The 24,214-nt window shown below is 44.5% G+C and overlaps 1 protein-coding gene and 1 long non-coding RNA gene across 2 annotated transcripts in view; both read left to right on the top strand.

Annotated features, from left to right (window-relative positions):
* The window catches only part of LOC126635329 (uncharacterized), a 494,663-nt gene extending 471,310 nt beyond the window's left edge, over positions 1–23,353 (top strand). The window contains exon 2 of the long non-coding RNA XR_007627670.1: positions 10,728–23,353. This is a non-coding gene — a long non-coding RNA (uncharacterized LOC126635329). The remainder of the gene's footprint in view (positions 1–10,727) is intronic.
* Positions 1–23,353, top strand: part of NEGR1 (neuronal growth regulator 1) — a 232,562-nt gene extending 209,209 nt beyond the window's left edge. The window contains exon 7 of the mRNA XM_050306397.1: positions 498–23,353. Coding sequence (XP_050162354.1) covers positions 498–622 — 125 coding nt within the window. The 3' untranslated portion in view covers positions 623–23,353. The remainder of the gene's footprint in view (positions 1–497) is intronic.
* Positions 23,354–24,214: the final 861 nt, after the last annotated feature.

Here is a 24,214-nt window from a genome sequence, read left to right as displayed (position 1 = left end):
ATGTTAGTTTTTATTTACTCAGGAATTTGAGAAAGACTTTGTGGTAAACAAATAAGTAAAATTTCATCAAAGAGACTGGAAATACATAGGAATGTCTTTGGTTGAGCAAAATTGTCAAACTTTGGCTTTTAGACTTAGGCAGGAAATGAGTTGCTTTCCAGCAGAATTAAATCTAGTCCCCTCTCATTGCTTTCACTGTAGATCTTAATGCTCAGTAACTTCGAAACAGATCAGTTATTCTGATGGTTAAAAATGAAACACTCATCTGACACTAAGTACTGCCAGTTTTAAATGCTTGCCTTAAAAACAATTTATCCTCTTTAAACAAACAGGAATATTCCCTGAGCAGGGTGACAGGAGGGTTGGGCTGCTTTTCCAGTGTTTTCTCTGTTTTCAGGAGAATATTTCTGTTGCCCTAAGTATTATCTTAGAAGAATTAATGAAAGCTAAGAATTTGGTGGGAATTTTCACTGAACCCCTTTTCCTTCTCTCTGCAGCTCCCAGTACAGCCCAGTATGGGATCACCGGTGATGCCGAAGTCCTCTTCTCCTGCTGGTACCTTGTCTTGACACTGTCCTCCCTCAGTAGCATATTCTACCTGAAGAACATCATTCTGCACTAAATGTAAAGACCCATAAAAGGCTTTTAAGGATTCCCTGAGAGTGCTGATGACTGGCTCCAATCTGGTAGAGTTTGTTAAAAGCAGCGTGGGATATAATCAGCCGTGCTTACATGGGGATGATCGCCTTCTGTAGAATTGCTCATTATGTAAATACTTTAATTCCCCTCCTTTTTTTTTGATTAGCTGCATTACCTTGTGAAGCAGTACACATTGTCCTTTTTTAAGACGTGAGAACTCTGAAATTACTTTTAGAGGATATTAATTGTGATTTCATGTTTGTAATCGACAAGTTTTCAAAAGCATTCAGTCATGGTCTGCTGAGTTGCAGACTGTAGTTTACAAAAGAAAAAAGGATATTGCAGTAAAAATGTGCTTCTTTAAGGCTGCAATACAAACATTCAGTTCCCTTCTTGACCACCATTCTCTCCACATTTACACAGAAGCATTTGTTCTTTTTTGAGTAAAAAAAAAAAAATCAAATAATATTGCCTTCAAAGTACTTCTTCAAAATATTACACATATCTAGATTTTCTTCTAGCATGATATTCAGGTTTCAAGAATGAGCCTTGTATTATAACTGCATTGTGCAGTACTGCTTTTGTTCTCTTCCCTTTTTCCTGCAAATTCAGCATGGTTGTGCCTTCATGAAACACGACTTTCCTCTTCCTCTCCAACAAATCTGGAATGTGTTTTGGGAAATGCTAAAGCATCCTTTTGAGCATAAGAAATCTCTAGCTGAGGATGAAGGTGCTACAGGCTACAAGGAAAACCTCCTCTCCCATCTCCAGGAGGTCCACGAGCTGCTCCAGACGCAGGGTTTAGGTCAAGGGTAGCACCAAGTCCTTTTTGTTTTTACCTCCACCACCACTAACCAGTAGGTGATCTCTGTAAAAATTAGTTTTCTCATTACAAAACAGAACACAAATTATTTTGAGGCATCTTTTGAATGTAGGAAGGTTTCCTGTACTCATCCTAAATCCAAATTCCTACATGACTGTAAACAGCAGAAGCTGAATTGTCCCCTTTTGTATTACTGGCAAAACTGATGGGAATTGGTATTTTTCTTGCACTTAATTTTGTACTGGTTTGGCTAATTTAGCAATGATAAAGGATGCTTTTAAATCTTAGATATCTGAAAATACACAAAGTATCAAACAGAATTTTATATATATATACATATATCTATTAAAAGGAGGTTGCTCCAGTAATGGTACTGAAGTGCATGTTGCCGTCCACGGTAGGATCATCCTTCCAGGCAGGACTTGTGCTCACACTGTGCAGGTCCCTCCCCCAGCAGGGCAGTCCCCCCACACCATTTCCTAGTCCTGCAGCCCATGAAGATCAAGTTTCAAAACAGTGCATAACATTGCTTTTATTTTTTAAAACCCCTGGACAGTGTTAACATGAAATGTGCTCACAGTTTACATCTGATTTCAAACTGCCATCTGTGGGGCTTGCTGGGGCATGACTGTGGCCAACAGTCCTTGAGTCCCAGATGCCCTGGTGACCCCAAGAGGTCTTGACTTGCTCTCAAACAACTGTTCATGACACGAATAACAAAACCATTATCCCAGAATCCCAGACTGGGTTGGGCTGGGAGGGACCTTAAAGCTCATCCAGTCCCACCCCCTACCATGGGCAGAGACACTTTCCACTAGACCAGGTTGTTCTAAGCCCTGTCCAACATGGCCTTGGACACTACCAGGGGTGGGGCAGCCCCCACTTCTCACCATGATCATTCCCATGTTCTGTGTATGAGCTCCAGTAGCAGACACAAACATTACAGTACAACATTAATTCTCCTCACAGCAGGTTTTGGCAGAGAGCAGCACCAGCTGAGCCCTGGGTGTACTCAACAGTCCCAAATTCAGCACAGATATCCCATTTTTTCATCAAGGAGGACTCTGAGTTTTGCTACACTCAATATCTGCTGTCCCAATGTGCAGCCAGAATATGCAGTGAATCTGTTGTAGTTGCTGGTAAAGGGCATAAACAGAGGTGTGTTGACTCCAAAGAGATGTCCTGGGTCACTTTGCAGGTTCAGTGACAGACCAAACTATGTCTCGCATTATTTGCAGCTGTGTGCTAAGCAGTCACTATTTTCAGAAATGTGGCATTTTTTAAAACCTGGAATAACATGACAAAATCCATTCTGTAAGGAAAGAGTACAAATTCAACTCAAATTATATTGTACACAACCCTGATACTCTGATCTCTATTGTATTGCAGCTTTAAAGTGCTCTATTTTAGAATCCATTCACTAGAAACAGTGGTGCTGCAGGAAGATTCGTGGCAGTACAGTTTGATAAAGAAAAAAACAAGGATAGGGATAACTCAACCCATATGCCTCATCTCTTGTGGAATTGAGAGGTGGTTCTATGCTGTGGCTGGATCAGATCCTGCATTTTGGTGATATATTGCATTCCAGGGATCCCTGATATCTGGAACCTGATCTTTCCAGCAACAGAACAGAATGAACAGCAGCTTTATTAAATATGGAAACATAATACATAGTTAAGTGTTGACTGTTTGCATTCGGCCCAGGTAGAACCACTGGATGACAGGTACAAGGTTTTTAGTCCTATGTTTGAATTTTCACTTTGGGGGGGACATAATTATTGTCAGGTCAAAAAGAAGAAAAAAAAAATCCAGCCAAATTCCCAAATATCTTTAGGTGCCAATGGCATTCCTTAGGTGACACAGGGGTTGCTGTCTGAGGGAGCTGAGGGGGTGGGTGGATGAGGCTGCTGGGATGGGTGTCCTTAGGGTCTGTAGAGTTTAGTCTCCTGAAGGTGCTCTGAGACTCTGCAACCTCAATTATGGCTGGATTGGAGCTGGAGGCAGAGTGGATCAAATAAAGACGCTTGGTTCTTGTTGAATCCGTCCGTGCTGGATGCTTGGTGAATACCTGGTGATTGTACAGGCTGGGACTTACCAGAGTGTTCTCTCAAAATGGGCTGGGATGCAAATTGAACACAACATTCCACATTTTAGGAACTGTAGAATGAGAGAATGTTCTGGGTTGGAAGGAGCCTTAAAGCCCATCTCGTTCCAACCCTGTAATTTGTGGGGTGCACTTTAGCCAACTGTTTGAGTGTATGTTCTTCAAAATTCTGACCCATAATGTTCATATCTGTCGGGGAAATCTTATTATATTTATTCCCACCTTTCAAATGCAAAAAATAAATGGCTTAGCTGAATGTTTATATCGAGGTTGTTGTCCACATTGGAACCCCCAAAGTCTGGAAGTTCCTTCTTGTGCAGTAACTCGGGGCTGCCACCCCCAAGGCTCCGGGGCAGAGCAGTGGCGTTGCTGGTCGGGAATGTGATCCTAATACTCAATGAAAGGATGTCTCAACAACTTCTGCAACAAATGCAGTTTGTTCCTCAAGGGTTTAGAACTTGGCAGGATCCATCAGAGCTAGATAGCTTTTTTTTAAACTGTTCAATAGATTTATTTTTTTTTCCGAATCGTTGCTGTTTTTAAGACACAGGAGTGTTAAAACCCATCGCAGTGACAGCTGCTTTTTTGCACATTTTCTGAGAAAGTGTTCTAGATAGACAATGGCAAATGTTCTGTTACCAAAACCTCCACTGAGTCCACAGAACTGTGTTATGAAGAATGTGTATACCAAAATATGTATTTACATGGATAAACAATATGCCTTAAAGACTAAATATGCATTTACTTCTAAGACTGGGTCAGATTTGTGCCCAGTCTGGAGGTAAATAATCCATATTTCACAGCTGCCATGGAAGGCTTTGTTTCTTTGGAGAAAAAAGGGGGGAGAAAAAGCATTTCTTTTATAAGAATCTTAAATAACTTTTAAATTCTTGCATAAACTGATATATGTGAGGAAGTTTAGAAAAAGTATGGAGTTTAGCCTGACACTTCAGCACTGGCAATGCAGGGTTTGCTGTGGGGGCTGTGGTGCCACCCAAAACCTGGCACATCCCCTTTGATGTCCCCTTGTACACTCAACTCCCTCAGGTGGCCCTGAGCTGGGGCAGAGTGAGGGGCCTGGGTGCCCCCCCAATCCTGCAGGGATGGGGCCACCTCCCCACTCCATGCTACTGCTGGCAACACAAAATCCTTTAAAACAAGAATATGTTACAAAAAAATAGAATTTAAAAAAAAAAAAAAACCAGGAATTAAAAATTCTCCACTCAGCCTTAATATGGAGAGCAGAGAAGTCAGTATTGGTGTGGGAGGGAAGAATTTGCTTTGAATTTGACCAGCCATGAGCACGACCATGGCAGGGGCAGGCCTGTGTTTGCTCCTTATTTGTATTCCTCTGTTGAGCTTTGAGGGCAAGGGAGGGGATTTATGCTGTAATTGGCAAAGTCCATAATCTAACTGGAAACAGCCAGGCCAAGGCACTGGCACAGAGTCTGGGGATGGTTTGTGAGGGATTCTCAGTAAATCCTGCTCCAAGAGTTCTGTCTGAGCAAGGGCACAGGAGGTTTTACAGGGGCACCTTCAGCGCTGAGCACGTACCTGTTTGTTCCTATCCCCTTATGCCTAATTCATGAAGAGCTCCAAGGTTCCTTTTTATTAGAAAATTCTCATGTTAAAAAATGCGGAGATCAGCACATTTGCCACTTCTCATAAGCTTAGTTTTCAGTCATTCATATTTCAGGGTGTATTAAGCTTCCCCATCACTGGGTAGGATGAAAATCTGCATTACAGGATGGGGATTAGGGGGTGATTCCCACCCACTCTGGCTGCTCTGTCTTTGTCTGGGAAGGAGCTCAGCGAGGCTGTGGGGTCTCTGAGGGGGAGCTACAATGGGTGCACTTTAGTCCCCAGCCACTCTGCAGCCATGGCACAGTGCTGGCTCCACAACTCCTGACTGCCAGAGTTATCCGAGGTTTGGAGTCAATTTATGCCGAGAGCCATCCCGGTGATGGGAGAAATGCAGGAAGGACTTTCTCCTTGGCTCCCTCCCTGCACAGCACTGGGTTCTTCCACACAGTGAACTTTGAAGCACCCACAAACACCCGTGAAAACCAGCACAGTTAACAGGGATTTCCTTGCAATCCCTCAGCGCCTCAGCCCCAGGCAGTGGGAGGCAGGTACACCTTGGTCCCCAGTAGCAGAATAAATTACACTTCTTCAGCAGCCAGAATTTAAGGACAGGGAGGAGGGGACAGCAGAGTGCTGCTCCAGCCCCGACAGCCACAGGACTTTCCCCTCTTATCAGCCAAATATTAGAGTCCTCATTATTCCTACCCTCTTCTTCTATGCTGCCAGATAACAAACTGCCTGTAATGATGATGAATATTCTCCTCAGTATCTAGAGGGGGAAATCTGTTCTCTCCTAATGCTCATTCATCCCTCTCTTTATTATTTTTCAGCCCAAACCAAAACACAATTCGCACATTACACACCACGATTTATGTGCAATAACATCATTTTCCCACTTCTCATCCCCATTAGAGTCAGAAGCACATCACTCCCATTAACCTCCACGACAGCGACTTAAATGTGAACCACAAGTGAGAATAACCCTCCAAGATGAGCTGGAACAGCAGCAGCCTTGTTTTCTGGTGGGTGGCTGAGGGTGAGATGGCAGGGCCAGACTTCCCTCCCTCCATTCTGTATATATGTATCCAGGTTTTTTATATAAAACAGGCTTTCCTCTCCTTCGGGGTGGTTAATTCTGGCTGGGAGGTGCAGCCGTTCAGATGTGTTTGATATTTTGGATATGTCAGTCCAGGTGGAGCCGTGGCACAGGCGGGAGAGCGAAAGGCAGTGGGAGCTGCAGGACAGGCTGGCTGTACCACTTGAGCCTAATGAGACAGTTCCTGGCAGGAATTTGGGCTCAGCAGAAACTGTGGGAGGCAGATCAGTTCATTAGGCTGTGAAAGCTTTAAAACCTTCAAGGAACTGGTTCTCCTCTCCCATTTAAGTGAATTGCTGAAAGCACTGAGTTGTTCTTCCACAGAACTTCGAATTCACTGTTTCCTTCATTATCCTTGACCTTTTTACATGTATTACCGTAAGAAAAACCAAGTTAACTTTGGAGGAAACTACTGCAAATTCACCTCCCCCCAACCTTTTAAAAACAGAGAGCCTGGGAGGCTGGGCCAGGGGAGCAATGGGTCTAATTTGCCACTATATTCTATATAAAGAGGATTTAATGTCTGCTTGCCAAAAATTACAGATCATAAATCCCTGTGACTCATTTCTACATGGCTTTTAGCAAGACAGGTGCACAAATGCTCCCCACATTTGTGTTATGAGTAGCAGAAAGACAAATGGTGTGATGGGGCAAGACGCCTTCCCCTGTGCTGCTCCCAAAGCCTTGGTCCCTGTGTCTTGATCCTCATCTCTTGTTTCCCTTCTCTTAGCCCCCCTTTCTTGGTCCCCATTTTTTGGTCCCTGTGTCTTGGTGCTTGTCTTGATGCTCATCTCATGGTTCATGTCTCTTGGTCTCCATCTTTTGGTCCTCATATCTTGATCCCTGTCTCTTGGTCTCCATCACCTGGTGCCCTTCTCTCCCCAGCCACAGAGAAGGGGAAGGCAGGGGAGTGGGAGGAGGAGGCTGCAGTTCTCAGACTGAGCTCCCAACCCATAACATGGACCTTAAAGCCAGGACCAGGCATCAGGCAAACATCCACCAAAGACAACAGGGTGTCCTTCCTTGTGCACTGAGATCTGAGCTCCCACCGTCTCTAACAAGAAGTGCTCTGAGTTCAACTCAAACAAACCCAAAAGTTCTGTGGCGTCCTTCTGACTTAGCCAAACTTCCCTACCCAAGCTGGACACATGCACTCTGCCACCCTCGAGGGTGGGGTGTGGGGACAGTGCCCTTCCCTCAGCTGCAACAGGGCAGGGATGGCTGAAGAGACACGGTGTGGAAAAGACACCTGAGTTTTTCCAGTCTATCCATTTTTGTCGTGGGAGCTTCAATAAGTGTCTCGGTCTCTGTTTCAATGCCTTAAGCACCTTTTTGCAAAAGGCTACGATATAAGAGGGTACATTTAAGAAATTAATTTCCCAAAGTTAATCATGCTCAGCGACTCGGCTCCGGCACAGCCGCTCCCCTGGCAGCTGTGGCTCCTCAGGAAGCGCGACGGCGGCAGTGCAGTCAAGAGGCTCTGAGGAGTCTCCTGGCGTGGTATTTCTCTCCAGAAGATTGCAGATAAGACACTTAATTCTCCTGAAAAAAATCAGCTAAGGGCTTTGACCTTCTGTTTGAATGCAGAATTAGCACTCCGGGAAAGGTTAATGAACAGAAGGGAGTAGGGAAATTTGCACTGAAATACTCCTGAAATGGGTTTAAACACGTGCAGGTCTCTGGGCAGGTCTGTGGCTGAAGGAACTGCTCCCCTTGTCCCCCATGGCCACCAGAGAGGCAGCCTTCTCAGAGAGGGGAAAGGGAAAAGGAGGAGGAGGATTTCCTTCCAGAGGATGGGAAGGGACAGGGTTTCACTGCAGGTCTTGCCCATGGGAGACTTGTCTTGGTTCTCAGCTGAGACCCCCACGGAGAACACGAGACCTTGTTCTGGGCATTCAGAATATCTTCATTTTCCTGACAAACTGATCTTGAATTACAATTCATTTCTTTGCTTCCTCATGAAGCTGATGCTCGTGCAAAGTAATTATTTTGCCATATGGTGAAAGGTGCAATAATTGCTGATGGGCTCTTCCTCTCAGACTTGGCATCTCAACCCCTTTAGCAAGGATCTGCTTTATGAGTGTTGATTTGGCCAATTCAGACAAAAAACAACCCAACCTTCCTCCCCCATCTGCAAACTTTCTCAATTTCTAATTCTTCTCCCACCCAAAAATCATGGCACCACTGCTGTAAATGACAAATCATAATGGTAAATACTTGGGTGAGTCCTCACAGGAATGGCAAGAATTAAGGCCACTATAATTTAATAATCACTTATTGTGTTCATAATCTGTGTCATCAGAGGTGTTTTACCTGTATTTAATGCTCATGCTTTTAGCAAAACCTGGGAGTTGTGACAAGTGCTTTAATACATCAATAGATTACAAATATTGTGTGAAGAAATCCTTTCTACAGGCTGAGGCAGAAAAGCAAAATCAAAACTTAACCCAGTGGGTCGTGATGCAGGTACAGCTCAGTACCAGGCCAGCGACTTCATCATGGAATTATAGACTGGTTTGGGTGGGAAGGGACCTCAAAGATCATCCTAGTGATGATGGCACCAGTGCCCTTCGAAGGGTTAATAAAACGCATATTGGGAAAAAAAAACACATTTGTCATTTGTTAAATGTCGAGAGACACCGTCTGAAGACAAAAGCCAAGGCTTGGAGGGAGCGAGCCAAGTCTGTGTGCAATTATCCCTTGAAAATTCAAAATATTGTTATTAAAACAACTCTCAGCTCCAATTCTAGTGCAGTGATCACACCCAGTGTAGAGACATGTAAAGAATATACATTTACTCTATAGCAGGATGTGTTTGCACTCCCAGTATGGTAATGGCTGCTCTCCTAGCACCAGGCATCCTGCAATCCCAAATCCCTCAAACCCTTAAAATCTCTCTAAACTGCCTACAAACCTCAAACCCCAAGGTTTGACTTGGTGACTAAGGGACAAAGAGCAACTCGCATCAAAAATGAGACTTAGGGAATATGCTGGGAAGCATTAGGATTGCCCTCAGCTCCTGTCCTCCACCTTTTCCATGGGGGCATCTTCCCCTTTTTTCCCTGCTCCAGGATAAATTCCTGGGAAATAACAGAAATAGCATCCTGTTGGAGGGAACATCCTGTAAAGGCATAACATCTGGAGCAGGAAATAACATCCAAATGTCAAATTCACATTCAAGGATGTATATCCCATGCCACTGGAGGCTGGAAATAGACCTGCTGAAGTGTCCCTCAGTGATGGTGGAGCCCACCCACCTTCTTGCCCATGCAGGGCTCTGTGGCAGCAGAGAAAACCCATCCCAGTGTCCCTGCAAACCCATCCCAGTGTCCTTGTAAACACGTCCCAGTGTCCCTGCAAACCCATCCTGATGTCTCTGCAAACAGCCCCTGCCGTGTCCCACCTCCCCCAGAGGAGGGTGATGCTCTCAAAGACACAGCACCCAACTCTTATCAATAATTTATGCAAATGCACTTAGCAAAGCGCTCCCGCAGATGTTCTTAATTAAACCAGCCCAGCCCGAGCCCACATGAAGCAATAACCCCAAAATGCCTCCCTGCTCTCATATGTTCTGAACCACCGCTGCAGGATACTCCAGGAATATTATTTTTGTAAGAGTAAACCATTTTCTAAATAAGCCACCTGTTAAATAAACACTCCCACTCTCCAAATATTGTTATTTTGTTTTCCAGACTATGCACAATCTGGATTTATTTTAGATGAAAAAAGATAATCACTAAAGCAGAAAACCCCCAAAAAACAGTATTTTGACTATTTACAACTATCCATCTTGTGTGCACATCTGCTCCTTTGCAAGCTGGCAGAGCTCTTCCATTAAAAGAGATTCACAGTTCCTTATTCAGCCGGGAGCTAATGAATTTCCTTCATCAGGCCTCAGCACTCTTTCATTTTTTTCAACTTCTTCAAGCCTTGAATTGCTCCTCACTCCCCTGACTTCCCTTTCTGTATCTTCTCATAGGGACAAATCCCCACTCAAGATCACTTTAGCAAATTTGCCACAGGAGTAAGGACAGAGTTTGTCTCCTGTTCCATCATACTTTAAAAGCCAAGCTCACCCTTGTCCCACCTCAGACCTGTCTGTACAAGAACATCCTGCTGCACCACAGCCCCTGGAAACCATGGAATAGAATAGAATAGAATAGAATAGAATAGAATAGAATAGAATAGAATAGAATAGAATAGAATAGAATAGAATAGAATAGAATAGAATAGAATAGAATAGAATAGAATAGAATAGAATATTGCAGTTGGAAGGGACCCTACAACAATTTACTCCAAGTACAGGATGTTAAAAGCCAACACTGCCCTTAGAGCTGATCCGTGGCCCCTTATCTCCATTGTGATGAATAAGCTAGGTCAGACAGAATTGTGGAATTGTTTAGGTTGGAAAAGCCCTCTCAGACCATCGAGTCCAACTGTTCTCCACCACTGCCAAGGCCACCACTAACCCATGTCCCCAGGTGCCACATCCACACAGCTTTTAAATCCCTCCAGGGATGGGGATTCCACCCCTGCCCTGGGCAGCCCCTTCCAATGCCTGAACACCCTTTCCATGATGAAATTTTCCCTCCTCCAAACTAAACCTTCCCTGGCATGGCTTGAGGCCATCTCCTCTTCTGCTGCCCCTGGTTCCCTGGGAGCAGAGCCTGACCCCCACCTGGCTCCACCCTCCAAGGAGCCACAAGCACCCACTGAGTGGTGTGTGCAGACATTTACCAGGGATTTTAAATGACTTTAGGGATTTTCTGTTCTCGTATCTGATCTTGTTGTCTCAAATAATTACTCAGCTCAGGCAGAGGTTTAGGGATCCCTGGGGACATCGTGCTCCTGCTGTACCTGCACAGAAAGCTTGGCTGACTTGGGGAGAGACTGTGCAGGCTCTTATCCTGTGAGAATAATGGCACATGAGAGCAGCCCCATGGAAATCTGACTGATTGGCAGTAAAAGCTGGGAAGGTGATCATCTAAGTGCATAAAACGTGGCCATAAAGGCACTCTGGCATTATGAGCTCAGGAAATTGCAGGCGTAGAACTGGCCTAAACTGCTTTTTCCAATCAGCTCCATTATCCATCCCCTGGTCTCTCTCACAAAGAGCCTTTGTGAGCACAGTTCTTTGGGGCTGTTTTACATGTTCATGTATATTTTCCTGCTCTTTGACACTCACCACCTAGCAGCTTGGCTCCATAACCTGTAGTGGATATTTCTTCTGTGCCTTCCGAATGAGGCAGTGGCAAAATCCTCCAGGCAAGTCTCACACTGTCTTTAACAAGAACCCTTTCTTCACCCAGTTTTCACCCAGCTACAGGTTTACCTGCATCTCTTAAACACTAAACCCCATCAGCTCATGATATTTTTCCAAATGCTTTTATACATCTTGACTCTAATGGAGATTCTGAGCAAATTTCACAAAGCCTGTGTTACCCATTTCACCTCAAATGCAGTTCATGAATTAATGGTGTCTGTTAATTGGGCTGCTAATCCCTCTCCCAGAAAAAAAAATTAAAAAACAACCCAAAAAATATCATAATGCTTCTCATTTTTAGGTACCATGTTGTAAACATGTTAAAGATACTTTAATAAATGAGAGGCTTTAATTAGAGCAGAGCAAGTTCAGTATATTCATATACATATAATAGATATATGTAGGATAAATGAAGAAAGAGCTGGACCCTTTTAAGACAGACCCTTTCCTCAACTCTCCATCTCAGCCTTTTCCACAAAGAAATCCAGGATTCGTTTCATTCAAAGGATAGACTTTAAATTTCTATACTCCTGTCAGGGCAGCATTAAATATTAAAGCCAGATATTAAAATTTCAAGGAACCTAAATTAAACCTGAGGTATTCAAAAATAAGTGTCCCTGAATATTTCATGGTAAAGATTTTGTAATTAACTTACTTCAGAAATCTCTCATATGAAGAAAGTGAGGAGCTACCTAGTAAAATGTGACCATCCCAGCGACCTTCCAGAGGGCTGCTCTCCATCCACTGAAGAATTTATGTTTCTTGGGCTCTGTGACATCTCTATGGCTTCCCAAGGAAGCCTTGCCAGCCCTTTGTCTTCTCCAGGCTGGAAAACCCCCAGAGCATCCCAAGTGTCCCATCCCTCATGCAATAAACAGACTTGTGTGTGGAACCAAAGGGGCCAGGACTCACCAGAGCAGTTCACCAACTTCAGATTTAATGAGACAACAAGGAGATGTTATTTATGGCTCCTTTAACTTTGAATGTCCTGTGAAAAACTCCTAGATTTACTAAGGAGGAGGAGCAAAACAACTCAAATCAGGACAGGGTTTGTAGCCTCTGTAAGCAGGATTTCTTCCATTATTCAGAAGGACAGGCTGACATCCAAGGAGCAATTGCCCATTAGTGTCCTCCAAAGATCTTCCAGCTGGACCACTCTCAGTTTCCCACCAGCATCAGATTGTTTACAGCTAGCACTGATAACATCTGCTCCTGTCTGCACAGAAAGCTTTGGGAGAGAGCTGGCCCAATATTTCAGTGTCAGCATGGGAAAGCAGCTAAAAATACCCCAACAGATAATATAACAATTTCAATGTGGGTGTCTGTCTGAGCTTGGGAAATTAATGCATATTAAAATGGTCTGAGAAGATGCAAAAAGATAGTAACCAGCTCTAAATCAACGCAGCAGCAGCAGCAGCGTAAGGGCATCTCTTCCTCCCTTCACCCGAGTTCTTGGGGCTGTGAAACAACCCTGTTTATAATGCACTTCTTTGAATTCATTATATAAGAATTAAATTTGTTACTCTAAAGGCTCCAACCCATGTGCCTTTTTGTAAAAGGAAAGTTGCTATAAACCAATGCTGTGCCAAATTTTTACCTCTCTTGGAGAATGTGAGTGCAGCAAATAAAGCCAGTGATGTACAGCACAGCTTGTACCAAACCAGAAGGCCCTGGGTGCTGTCCTAGGTAGCCAGCTGACAGTCTGTGCATGTTAAGGCTGTGGACTAAGCCTGAGCTACTGTTTAAAACTGCATAATTAACCATACATAATTAGCAATACTCTCAAAGAAGCCAGTTCCTGGGATCACCAGCACCATTTGCTGCCTCTGCTCTGCCCACGTTTGCAGATAAGGGGGATCCTGCTATTGAAAGTTCTTATACCTGTGGAAATCTAGTAGAGATCAGTGTAAATAGAATATGAGAAGTAAGTCATTGCCTTCAAACACTGTGAAGAGGCTTAAATGCCTTCCCAAAGGAGAATATTGGTCTATGACAATGGGCAAAAGATAAAGAGCAGATTCAATGGTACAGACTGTAATTTAATATTCACAGTTCATCTAATCAAAGTAAACACACCCTTTCATAGGAACATGTCGAAGTCATTGAATTATTGTGGAAAAGGGAAAGAACTTAGTGAACTTAGTCAGTGGTGATACAAAATAATTACCAACCTTCAGAAGTTACAAAGCAGGCTACTGGGGCTTGAAGCCATCTGTGGAGGAGATCAGCTCAGGGGACGCCTGGGAACAGGGGAACACCTCTGCCCACCGTGGGGCCACTGCTCCAACAGTACCTTGAGGACGTGAGACAATTTTAGTTATTTCTCCAGAACCTTCTCTAATGCACTTTTCTCATAAAATGTCTTGTGACTTCCTTAGGAAAGCATGGAATCATGGAATGGGTTGGTTTGTGAGGCACCTTAAAACCCGTCCAGTTCCACCCCCTGCCATGGGCAGGGACACATTCCAGTGTCCCAGGCTGGTCCAAGCCCTGTCCAACCTGGCCTTGGACACTTTCAGGCGATGGGGCAACCACAGCTTCCCTGGGCAACCTGTGCCAGGGTCCCACCCCCCTCACAGGGAAGGATTTCTTCCTAATATGCCAATATCTAACCCTGCCCTCCCTCAGCTAAAAGCCATTATCAGAAGACAGAATAAACCAGGGTCCCAGCAGGGTCATTCCTGTTTGTCCCCAGTGCCATCATGGGAGCCTTGGCTCCAGTGCAGTGATATTGTGGGAGTGTTACAGAACAGGGCAGGGCCCTGGCAGGGACAGCACAGCACGAGGGACAGCAGTGACTCTGATTTATATCTCAAGGGGAATTAATTCATCGTTCACGCAGGACTTACCATGGCAGCAATAAATCAGTTTGCCTGATAAAGGCAGCGGCACTAAAGAATTCTGAGATCTTTTGCCAGACTGGAAAATGCAGCCTCTGTCTTCCTTCCCTCCTCAGCCCTGCTCAGTGCTCACAGTGCTGCCTTTGGAAAGGGTCAGGGGCAGAAAACAGAGCAGAGAAAAACCTTGAAGGCATCATAGAATAGAATCACAGAATATCCTGAGTTGGAAGGAACCCACAAGGATCATCAAAGTCCAACTCCTGGACACCAGGTTCATGCCACACTGCAACAAGTAACTGAATTTAATCCTTAATTTTCCTATGATAGTTTCAAAACAGTGAGTTTAGAGTTTGCAGGCCATGTTTATACCATTTTTCCTTCATTCTCAGGTGGTGGGCAGCTGTGGTTTTATTTTGCACCAAGTTCTTTCTCTAATATTCATCCCCAGTCATCAACAAAATAAGTTAATAGATGTAGGCGACTGTAATGACAGTAAATGCTGTGTGGGAGGCACCATCCATGCTGCATTGTCAGTTCCTGCATGTGAAATTAAATATCCTATTCCAGGCAAATGCTAATATATTCCAGGAGCACTTTGCCATAAACAAATTTTTAAAAGGCAGTAGAATAAAAAGGTGATATTAATGATATATTGAAATAATCTGGTGGGTGTGAGGTTAGGACTGGGTTTTTTCTGGAGAGTCTGTCTTCCTATTGGCATGAAATGATCTGAATGAAAGAAACATCCAGGGTCTCACCACTGCTGCCCAAAAATGGTACAGTGGCATCAACCCTCATTTGTGAACAGGATGTTCTCTTATAAATGGGCTTTGCTGTTGGAGCCAGAACCACGGGACACATTACAGCCTGGCTTCTGCTGAAAAATTATGTGAAAGACAAAACATAAAATCATCTCAGAATACCAGATTGGGTTGGATTGGAAGGGACCTCAAAGACCATCCCTTTCCACCCCTGCCATGGGCAGGGACACCTTCCACTATCCCAGGTTGCTCCAAGCCCTGTCCAACCTGGCCTTGGACACTTCCAGGAATGGGGCAGCCACAGCTTCTCTGGGCAACCTGTGCCAGGGCACCCTCCCAGTGAACAATTCCTTCCCAATATCCCATCTAAATCTCCCCTCCTTCAGCTAAAGGCCAGGTCTGGGCTCCTGTAGCGCAGGACAGAGCATTCCCCTTAGGTTTAACAAGCACTGCCTGTCTTTGAGAGATTGTAACTATTGATTATTCCTCTGCCCTGATGGACTTTGGATTTTTCTCTCCTGTTTTACACAGCAGCAATCAGGAAGCTGAGGATACAACAGCATATTGAGCCCTGAGCAAAAACACCTCAGGTTCTGGTGCATCTTGCTTATATTTTAATTACTCCACTAATACAGGGAGGATTTTGCAAAGCAGTGCCCTGAATAACACCTTGGTTTGGAGCCATATGTTCTTCATTCCACAAAATATCTTTCGTTGGTGATGCAGACCACAAGGCTTAGCACATTTGCATATGATAAGACAATTTAAAAGAATAAATAAGCTCAGCATTAAGCAGCCAACATGACAATAACACCTGAGTGATGCAGCAGAGATTAGAGCTAAAAATAGCTTAGAACACCAAAAATACTTGCAGACAAGTAATAAAAGTGTGTTTTCAAGGTGATTTATTAGGAATTATGAAGCAGTCCTGGCTTTGTGCTGAGCTGTGAACAGTGAAATTGGAATAAACAAAATAATCTTGCTGTGTTAATAACTTGCTCTAAACTCCCCATATGTATCACACTCTTCCTGGTTGCCAAGTGAGGACCATGACTTAAAGGAGAGATTCTGTGTAAAATCTTTATCTAACTAGAAAGAGAAATGAGTGAAGGTAGAGACACTGACCCTGCTCATGGGAATGGGGAGGAAAGTGCCAGGGTCTGCTCCAGGAGGTAATTCCACTCCTCCAGGGCAGGACTTAGCCGCTCTGGGTTGGAGAGGGATAAACGAGGCCATGGCATTGCTGGGGGTACCATGGCAGTGCTGGGGAAGACACCTTTGGAAGGTATTCTCAGAATGTTCTGCCAGGGAAAATAGACACGGTTTCCACAATGAGGGGAATTAAGAGCCAGTTCCACCTTGCCCATTCGAGCTGATCCCTGCCTGGAACACCACAGAGAGCCAAGGGGAACATTGGCGACCTGGAGCTTCAGCAGCTCTCCATGGAGCTCACAGGGGGCAATGGCAGGGCCTGGCTTGTGGGTTTGAAATAAAACAGAATACAGGAAATTAAATGAAATCATATATAAAATAAAAATCTACAATTACATTAAATTCAATTACATTAAATTAAACAAACAAAACCCCCTCTCTGCCCAAGATCCATTTCAATGTGCTGGTGGAATTCCACACATCACATGGCCAATGGCCATTCGATATTTCAAAAGTGCTCACTCTCATTTTAGAATCAGAGTCACAGAAAGGTTTGAGTTGGGAGGGACCTCAAAGTTCATCCAGTCCCATCCCCTGCCATGGACAGGGACACCTTCCACTAGATCAGGTTGCTCCAAGCTCCACCCAATCTTGAACAGCTTTTGCTTCACTTGCTGACCATGCCACGCTCAGTGATAGTCTTTCCAGTACCTCTTGGCCAGGAAAATGAAGGAAATGCCAGTCTCCAGCTCTGAGGGTTTCAGGGTGAATTTGGAAGCGGAGAGCCTGGTTCAGAGATCCTGTCCCCACCCCAAGGCTCTGTGGGGCACATACACTGAGAGAGCCATGTCACCAGGCTGGCTCTGAATTGCACCTCTGTTCCAAAATTCCCTTTCCTTGCCTTTTCTCTGCTCTGAGCCCAAAACTTTTGAATCCTCATTGTCTGGTTTGCCAATTCCCATCAGTGTTCTTTGTGCGGCAGCTCCCCAGGTCCCAGCGCTCAGTGACATGTGGGAGCACACACAGCTACCAATAAATACATCAACTATGACAAGGGACTTTTATAAGCAGCAGACTTTTAGGAAAGAGAATAAAGCATGCATTAGAAATCCTGTTAACAGTGTTTGCCATTACTGCAAGAGGGAAAACAGCTTTCCCAGGGATTTGATTTCTTTTTTTCTTCCTAATGAGCCCTGCTCTCTTCCCATCACCAACAGACAATGTTGAATATTAACAGTTACTCAGCAGTTATCAGGTTTAGATTTCTTCATAATGCCAGTGATTCCAATAACGTTGTTGCTCCACTCCTATATAATTTCTGTGATAAATATGGATAGCATTCAGCACCAAAGCTCACAGTTATGCTGCAGAGGGACCAGGAAGGGTATTTTGGTTAATTCAGTCCTGTGCAGATCATGAAAAACTATGTCAAAGCATCATCAAAGAGGGTTTTGCCAAATAGTTGTTCCTCAATTTTTTCAATAACAAAATCCAGTATTTTTGAGGATCTCCAGCATCTCAAGCACAGAATCACAGAATCAGAGAATTGTTAAAGTTGGAAAAACCCTCCAGGATCATTTGAGTCCAACCTGTGACCAATCCCCACCTTGTCACCCAGCTCAGTGAGTGCCATGGCCAGTCGTTCCTTGGACATCTCCAGAGCTGGGGACTCCACCACCTCCCTGGGCAGCCCATTCATTCTGTGAAAAAACAGATTTAAATGTGTCACTGCAGGTGCTGCAGCTCCATCTGCCCTCTGTGAACCACAGTCAAATGGCATCAGAAGGGGACAGGACAAGGACCAGCCCAGATGTTTCCAGTTAAAACTGAAGGAGCAAATTATTCAAAAAGGTCTTAATTATTGCTACCCATGCAAAAGAAACAGTAGATGACAGGATGAGTTCTGTGAGAGGCAGAGTAAAGCTCATTTCTAGGACAGGAAAAATTTATTATGAATGTGTATGAACACAGTAAAGCAGCTACAACCCTCTGATTATATTTTTCTACCAATCAGGTCTAATATAGAATCATATAATTCCAGATTGTTTTGGATTGGAAGGGACCTTAAAGCCCATCCAGTCCCACCCCTTGCTATGGGCAGGAACAATCTTCCACTATCCCAGGTTGCTTCAAGCCCCATCTAACCTAGCCTTGGACACTTCCAAGGATCAGGCAGCCACAGCTGCTTTGGACACATAAGAATGTGGTATATTTTGTACTACACCCAGGAAGAGGAGCATTCTTGCATCTGTTAAACTTATTTGCATGAGGGGTGAGGATATGGAGCTGATATTCCCGACTTAATCTCCCTGTCAGCCTCTGAAAGCTTGAAAAGCTTGAGAGATAAACCCCAATCTGAGCAATCACGCAGCAGCTCCCGATTACACGGCTCAAAACACCCGATCAAAGCACGTGTATGAGCGAAGTCACTGCACTGTTAATGCCTCCCTTTCAAAAAATGCACCTGAGCGTGGCACCGACACAGGTCACAGAGGCAGAGCCCGTGTAAGCTCCAGGAGCTCCCACACAGCGCATCACTGCAAACTGTTTTCTTCTGTGGCAAGTGCTAATTCCTAAGGTAATGAATGGATATTGAATGTACAGTGGGCTTGGTGTTCCATCTCCCCAGTCCCTTCGTTTTGGCAGGTTTGATGCGGGTGACCTTTCCTCGGCAGGGGTTTGCTGTTTAATTACAAGCTGGGGGAGCTGGGCTGTGCAATGGAATCGCTCCGTAGCCAGCGCTCCCTGTAACAGGGGCTGCCTGCTGGGAGCCGGGCAGGGATCACCCAGCAGGGCCCTTTCGAAATCACTCAGCAGAATTACAGTGCTGATGGCAAAGCTACTTACGGGCAAACAGGGTCAGGGAGGCATTAAAGAGGCACGAAGGGGAGCCTGGCAATACCCACCCGCTCGGAACACAAAGCTTCCATGGCAGGGCTGGTGCTGAAAGCAAACATTTGTACAGCCCTTCACCCATGGAAATCCAATCAGCGCTGGGGAATTAGTGCTGGGGTGTAACGAGGGATGAGGGGATGGCTGGGATGCATGGGATGAGCACCTGCCCGAGCAGCACTTCCTTTGTGTTCCAGTGGTCTCACTGCTTCCCTGCTCAGTGCTGTGCAGGCTCTGGGGTCCCCTGTGCCCCTCTGATCCCCTGCAGGCAAATCCCAGAGTGTCCTGGAGATACCATTTGACAGCCCATGGTGCCGGTCCCCAGCACACTGACGGAGGGAAGAGTCACTTCCCAGTTAGTGCAGCACAACCAGTGAGATTCCCAGGAGGAAGAGCCTGAGTAAATTGAAACTGTTTATTAAAATGAGCCTCAAAAGAGAGAAAAACCAAACAGGAAGGACTCAGCAGGAATCTGACCCCCTTTTTTTTCCTGGGACCCCATTCATAGAATCATTAAGAATCACAGAATCATTAAGAATAACAGAATCATTACGATTGGAAAAGGCATCCAAGATCAAGTCCAACCATTCCATCATACTGCCTTGGAAATTCTAAAAGGGGGCTCATTTTACATAAGGTTGATGAATGAAAATAAATATTTTCCATTCATTTTAATCTCTTAAATGTTAAAAAATAAACCTTTTGCAGAAGACCAGTCTTCTTTTTGTTGCAGAGTAAATGACTGAGGTGAATCCTCAAGTATAAAACAGTTTTTTCCAAAAGAATGTTCTAAATGGCACCTGCCAGGTTTGATATGTGTGATGTAAGAACTAACAACCCACAATAATAAAATGGTCTTATTAAAATAAATACAAAATCAGAGAGGTTTAATGAAACACAGCCAAGTGCCCTCAGTGGCTTAAACAAAGCAATCCCTGCCAGGATTTGTACCACAGAAAGAGAGGGTTGGCCCAGGGTGTTTGCTTATGAATCTCCATATTCATTCACAGTAAATATTGGACTTCCCTTCTCATTTCATATGGAAAGTGAGCTGGAACAGTTACATTAAAATATGTGAAAGAATAAAAATCAACCTACAAATGGAGGTATTTGACTGGTGTCCAAGGGCACAGTAAAATAGGCAAGTTAATACTGAGTAATTACAAAGTGTTTCCACCAGTTGTGCTTACTGTGACACACTGGCGAACCAAAGCAAGGAGGGAGGCATGGCATGAATATAAACAACTACAAATATGCTCATTTGTATGAAGAATATCCCATACACACACCTTAAATGTAAAAGAAATAATTTTTATATACCTTCCCAAAGTATATATATAATTTTTATATAATTTCCCTCAGTTTAGTTAAGTAAATTTATTCTAATTTTATTAATTGTCAGACTGAAAAAAACTCAACCACGAGAGGAAACTTAACATCTGACTTATAATGAATTTCAGGACTGTAAACATTTAGCTTGAGGTATTGGCAAATATCCCAAATAATGTTGTATTTTATTCCAGGACAAATTATGTAGCATCCAGATAAAAGCAAAGCCAACTCCTGCTCCTGTTTGAGCATGGGCAATTTTCTCACAGGTGAATTGTTTCCTGAATTCATAGTAAATCCAAGAATAATCCCAGGTTTGGGTTGGAAGGGGCCTTAAAGCCCACCCAGTTCCACCCCTGCCATGGGCAGGGACACTTTCCACTATTCCAGGTTGCTCCAAGCCCCGTCCAGCCTGGCCTTGGACACTTCCAGGAATGGAGCAGCCACAGCTTCTCTGGGCAGCCAACTTGGAAGTGTTTCTGTAGAATGTGCAATTCACACAATTTTGGAGCCATAATTTCACTCCTTTCTGGGCAATACCCGTCCCCCCTTTCTCTGCCAAAATTCCTGCCTCCAGCCCAACGTTCAGTACCTGTGTGGAAAGATCACATATTGTATGTGTTTGTTTTCTGGCTTGTTTAGAACTGAGAACAGAACAAGCCAAGCGAATCCAAGGAAATCAAACCCGTGGCAGTCCCTGGTCACCCTTGCACTGCTGCAGGAATCTATTCCCGTGACTGGTGCAACTCCAACTGCATCAAATTCCACTTAAACTCCATCAATCAGCAGCAGCCGTGCAGAAAGCACATTTCCAAAGCTCCTCGGGGGGTGATGGAGCATAGCCAGGTCCCCACCTTGGCTCCAGGGGCAGCCAGGGCTGGGCATTCCTCACCTATCCAGCCAAGGCTGAGGGCGCATTCCTTGTGCAGCCATTCTTCTCTTAGCCTGACAATCCACCATGTGGTGCTCTCTCCCAGGGAGGATCTGATCCTTACTGCCAGGAGGGATCTGATCCTCACTGCCAGGAAGGATCTGGTCCCGTGGCAGTGGTGTGGCTCCACAGGGGGAGGTGGGGTGTGCAGAACCCCTCCTTGCGGGACCCAGAGCCACCGAGAGGACAAAGCCATTTAACACAGTAAATGCACAATGGTTGAGTCACTTTTCCCTACGTTCCCATTGCTCCTCTTGAGGATTGTATTTGATTACAGAATCAGGTTGCAGATTGTACATTGTGTCACAAGTAGCAAAGGATACTTATTTATATATCTATCTATATATATTTTACTGGGTTTTATTCATTTCTAAATAAATCATCTCAGATGCCAGGGTATGGTGAGGATTTTAGGTTTTAAAAAGTGGTTTACAGTAACTAAATTAAACAGATGCCTTATTTCTGAGGATTGCAGGATTTTTTTGAAAAGAAACAAGCCCCTATCGCAAGGTCCCTGCAGGAATCCCAGCAGGAGATGAGCTGAGGTGGGGAGGGTGTTTCTGTGTAAAGCCAACATGGCACTGGGACAGGACCAATCTCTGCAAAAGAAGTTGATGTTTGAAAGGAGCCTTGAGATCCCAGGCTTGGGTTGGCATTCCCAGACCTGAGTGTTAGCCTGACCCCTCCTAACCCTCAGGAAGTGGCTGGTGCCTTTTCGGGGGGTCTCAAGCCAAGAAAGACAATTCCAAGCAGAATTCTACAGTACATGGAATATCTGCCTCCATGCCCACACAGATCGTCCTACTTGCAATTAAATATAAAACCTCTTTGAAACACATGGATATTTTTTCCAAAGTCACTCATTGACTTCCCTATCCCCTCACTGCTGTACAATAGGCAGGGACAAGCCCACTTTTCCAGAATTCATTCCCTAGGGTAACAGCAGAACTTTTCCCAGGATTAAAACACAGCGACACTTCCTTTTTTTACATTTGTTTGATTAGCTTAACCTAAAGTTGACAGAGTCCCTAATTCTTCCCAGATCTCAGCTACAGCCTGTAGGGACGAGTGTATTTATTTCCGCATCTGTTCCCCAAATTAACTCAGAAAATTATTATGAACGAAGGGTTCTTGGTAGTGCCCGGGGAAGCTCTTCTGGAACATTCCATCCCAGCGATCTGCCAGGATCATTCCTCACACAACTGTTTCCTCTCCTTTTATGTTCTACTAATTGCAAGGGGAATATAACACCACTGCAGGGTTCAAATCTGTTCTGCAGGAGTCCATGGCAAGACTTCCATTGACTCCAGTGGATCCAGAATTCCGTGAGCTGTTTGTTACGCTGTCAGACAGAGCAGACCTTGTGGCTCCGGGGACAAACTCCCAAACCACCCACTGTGGTGTTATATTCCCAAACCCTCTGCTCTGGCATTGGGAACATCCTTGAAAGGGGTTTCATTGGAGATGTGAACCCAAGGAAGGGTTGGTGTGTCATCATGTTTAACACTCACCACAAAGTACCCTCTGGAACCAGGATTCAATACCAACTTTCTCCAATGTACAGCATTTTAGGATGCATGTAGTATCTTTAGTAGCCACAGATCTGCCATTTGGGGGCTGCAGCCCAGTAGGATGTCCCCGTGTCCCTCGCTTCGATGTACTCTTGTATGGGTTAGAGAAGATGGCCTCTGTCGTGCGTTGTTCGTGAGCTGTTTCTTATCCCAGAGAGGTGTACGATGTAAAATACGTCAGTGCAAAGTGTATATTTTATGTGAGAGGAAAATACATTTTAATAAAGGTAAAGCTTTGTTTAGCTGTAAAAAATGGCAACTGTTCAAGTGTACAGTAACTTCTTACTAATGTATGAAAATCTGTGATATTTTTGATTTGATTGTATTTGTATTGCCCAAATAAAACATTTTGGCTGTATTGTTCCTAACTCTTACCTTTTCTTTCTAAAGGGGAAAGTGTATTTATTCCACAATAATTTACTTTATTCAGGGAAAAAAAAAAAAAGGAATGACCAAATTTTCCATAGTTGCCCCGAGTGAATGTCCCTCTTGTATTGCAACCCCTAAAATGAATTTCTAAATTGATTTTTCCGCCCCTTGCTGTTTATTGGTAAGGAAGAAACAATTCTTCAGCTCAGGCAGAGCTATTGATGAGAGTCCTTGAGGGCTCCATGAGGGAAACCCTGCAGAGAGAGGGCTTGGCTGAGCTGTGATATCTTGGGGGATGGTGGCATTTGTGCCTTTTTCTATTACTTTTTATTCTTTAAGGGAAAATATAAATGAAAAAGACTCAACTAGAAGTCCAGGCAGCACAAGGTAGCTGCATCCAAAGCTAAAGCTGTGAAAATGGCTATGCCAGGGAAAAGAAGTAAAAAATAGACATAGTACCATTATCTCGTTAGTATTATTATCTTTTTAGTGTGTATGGTGTGAAGAGATTTATATTTGTATATATATAGTATTAGTACATAGGGCTATGGAGATGCTCCAAGGGCTGGAGCCCCTCTGCTCTGGAGACAGGCTGGGAGAGCTGGGGGTGTTCAGCTTGGGGAAGAGAAGGCTCCAGAGAGACCTTAGAGCCCCTTCCAGGGCCTAAAGGGGCTCCAAGAGAGCTGGAGAGGGACTTGGGACAAGGGCCTGGAGGGACAGGACAAGGAGGAATGGCTTCCCACTGCCAGAGGGCAGGGTTAGACGGGATATTGGGAAGGAATTCTTCCCTATGAGGATGGTGAGGCCCTGGCACAGGTTGCCCAGAGAAGCTGTGGATGCCCCATCCCTGGGAGTGTCCA

The sequence above is a fragment of the Myiozetetes cayanensis genome, unplaced genomic scaffold (assembly GCF_022539395.1).
Source record: "Myiozetetes cayanensis isolate MyiCay16 unplaced genomic scaffold, myiCay2020 scf12, whole genome shotgun sequence".
Lineage (NCBI taxonomy): Eukaryota > Metazoa > Chordata > Aves > Passeriformes > Tyrannidae > Myiozetetes > Myiozetetes cayanensis.
Note: the sequence above shows the minus strand (reverse complement) of the source record. Positions and strands in the feature narration are given on the sequence as shown.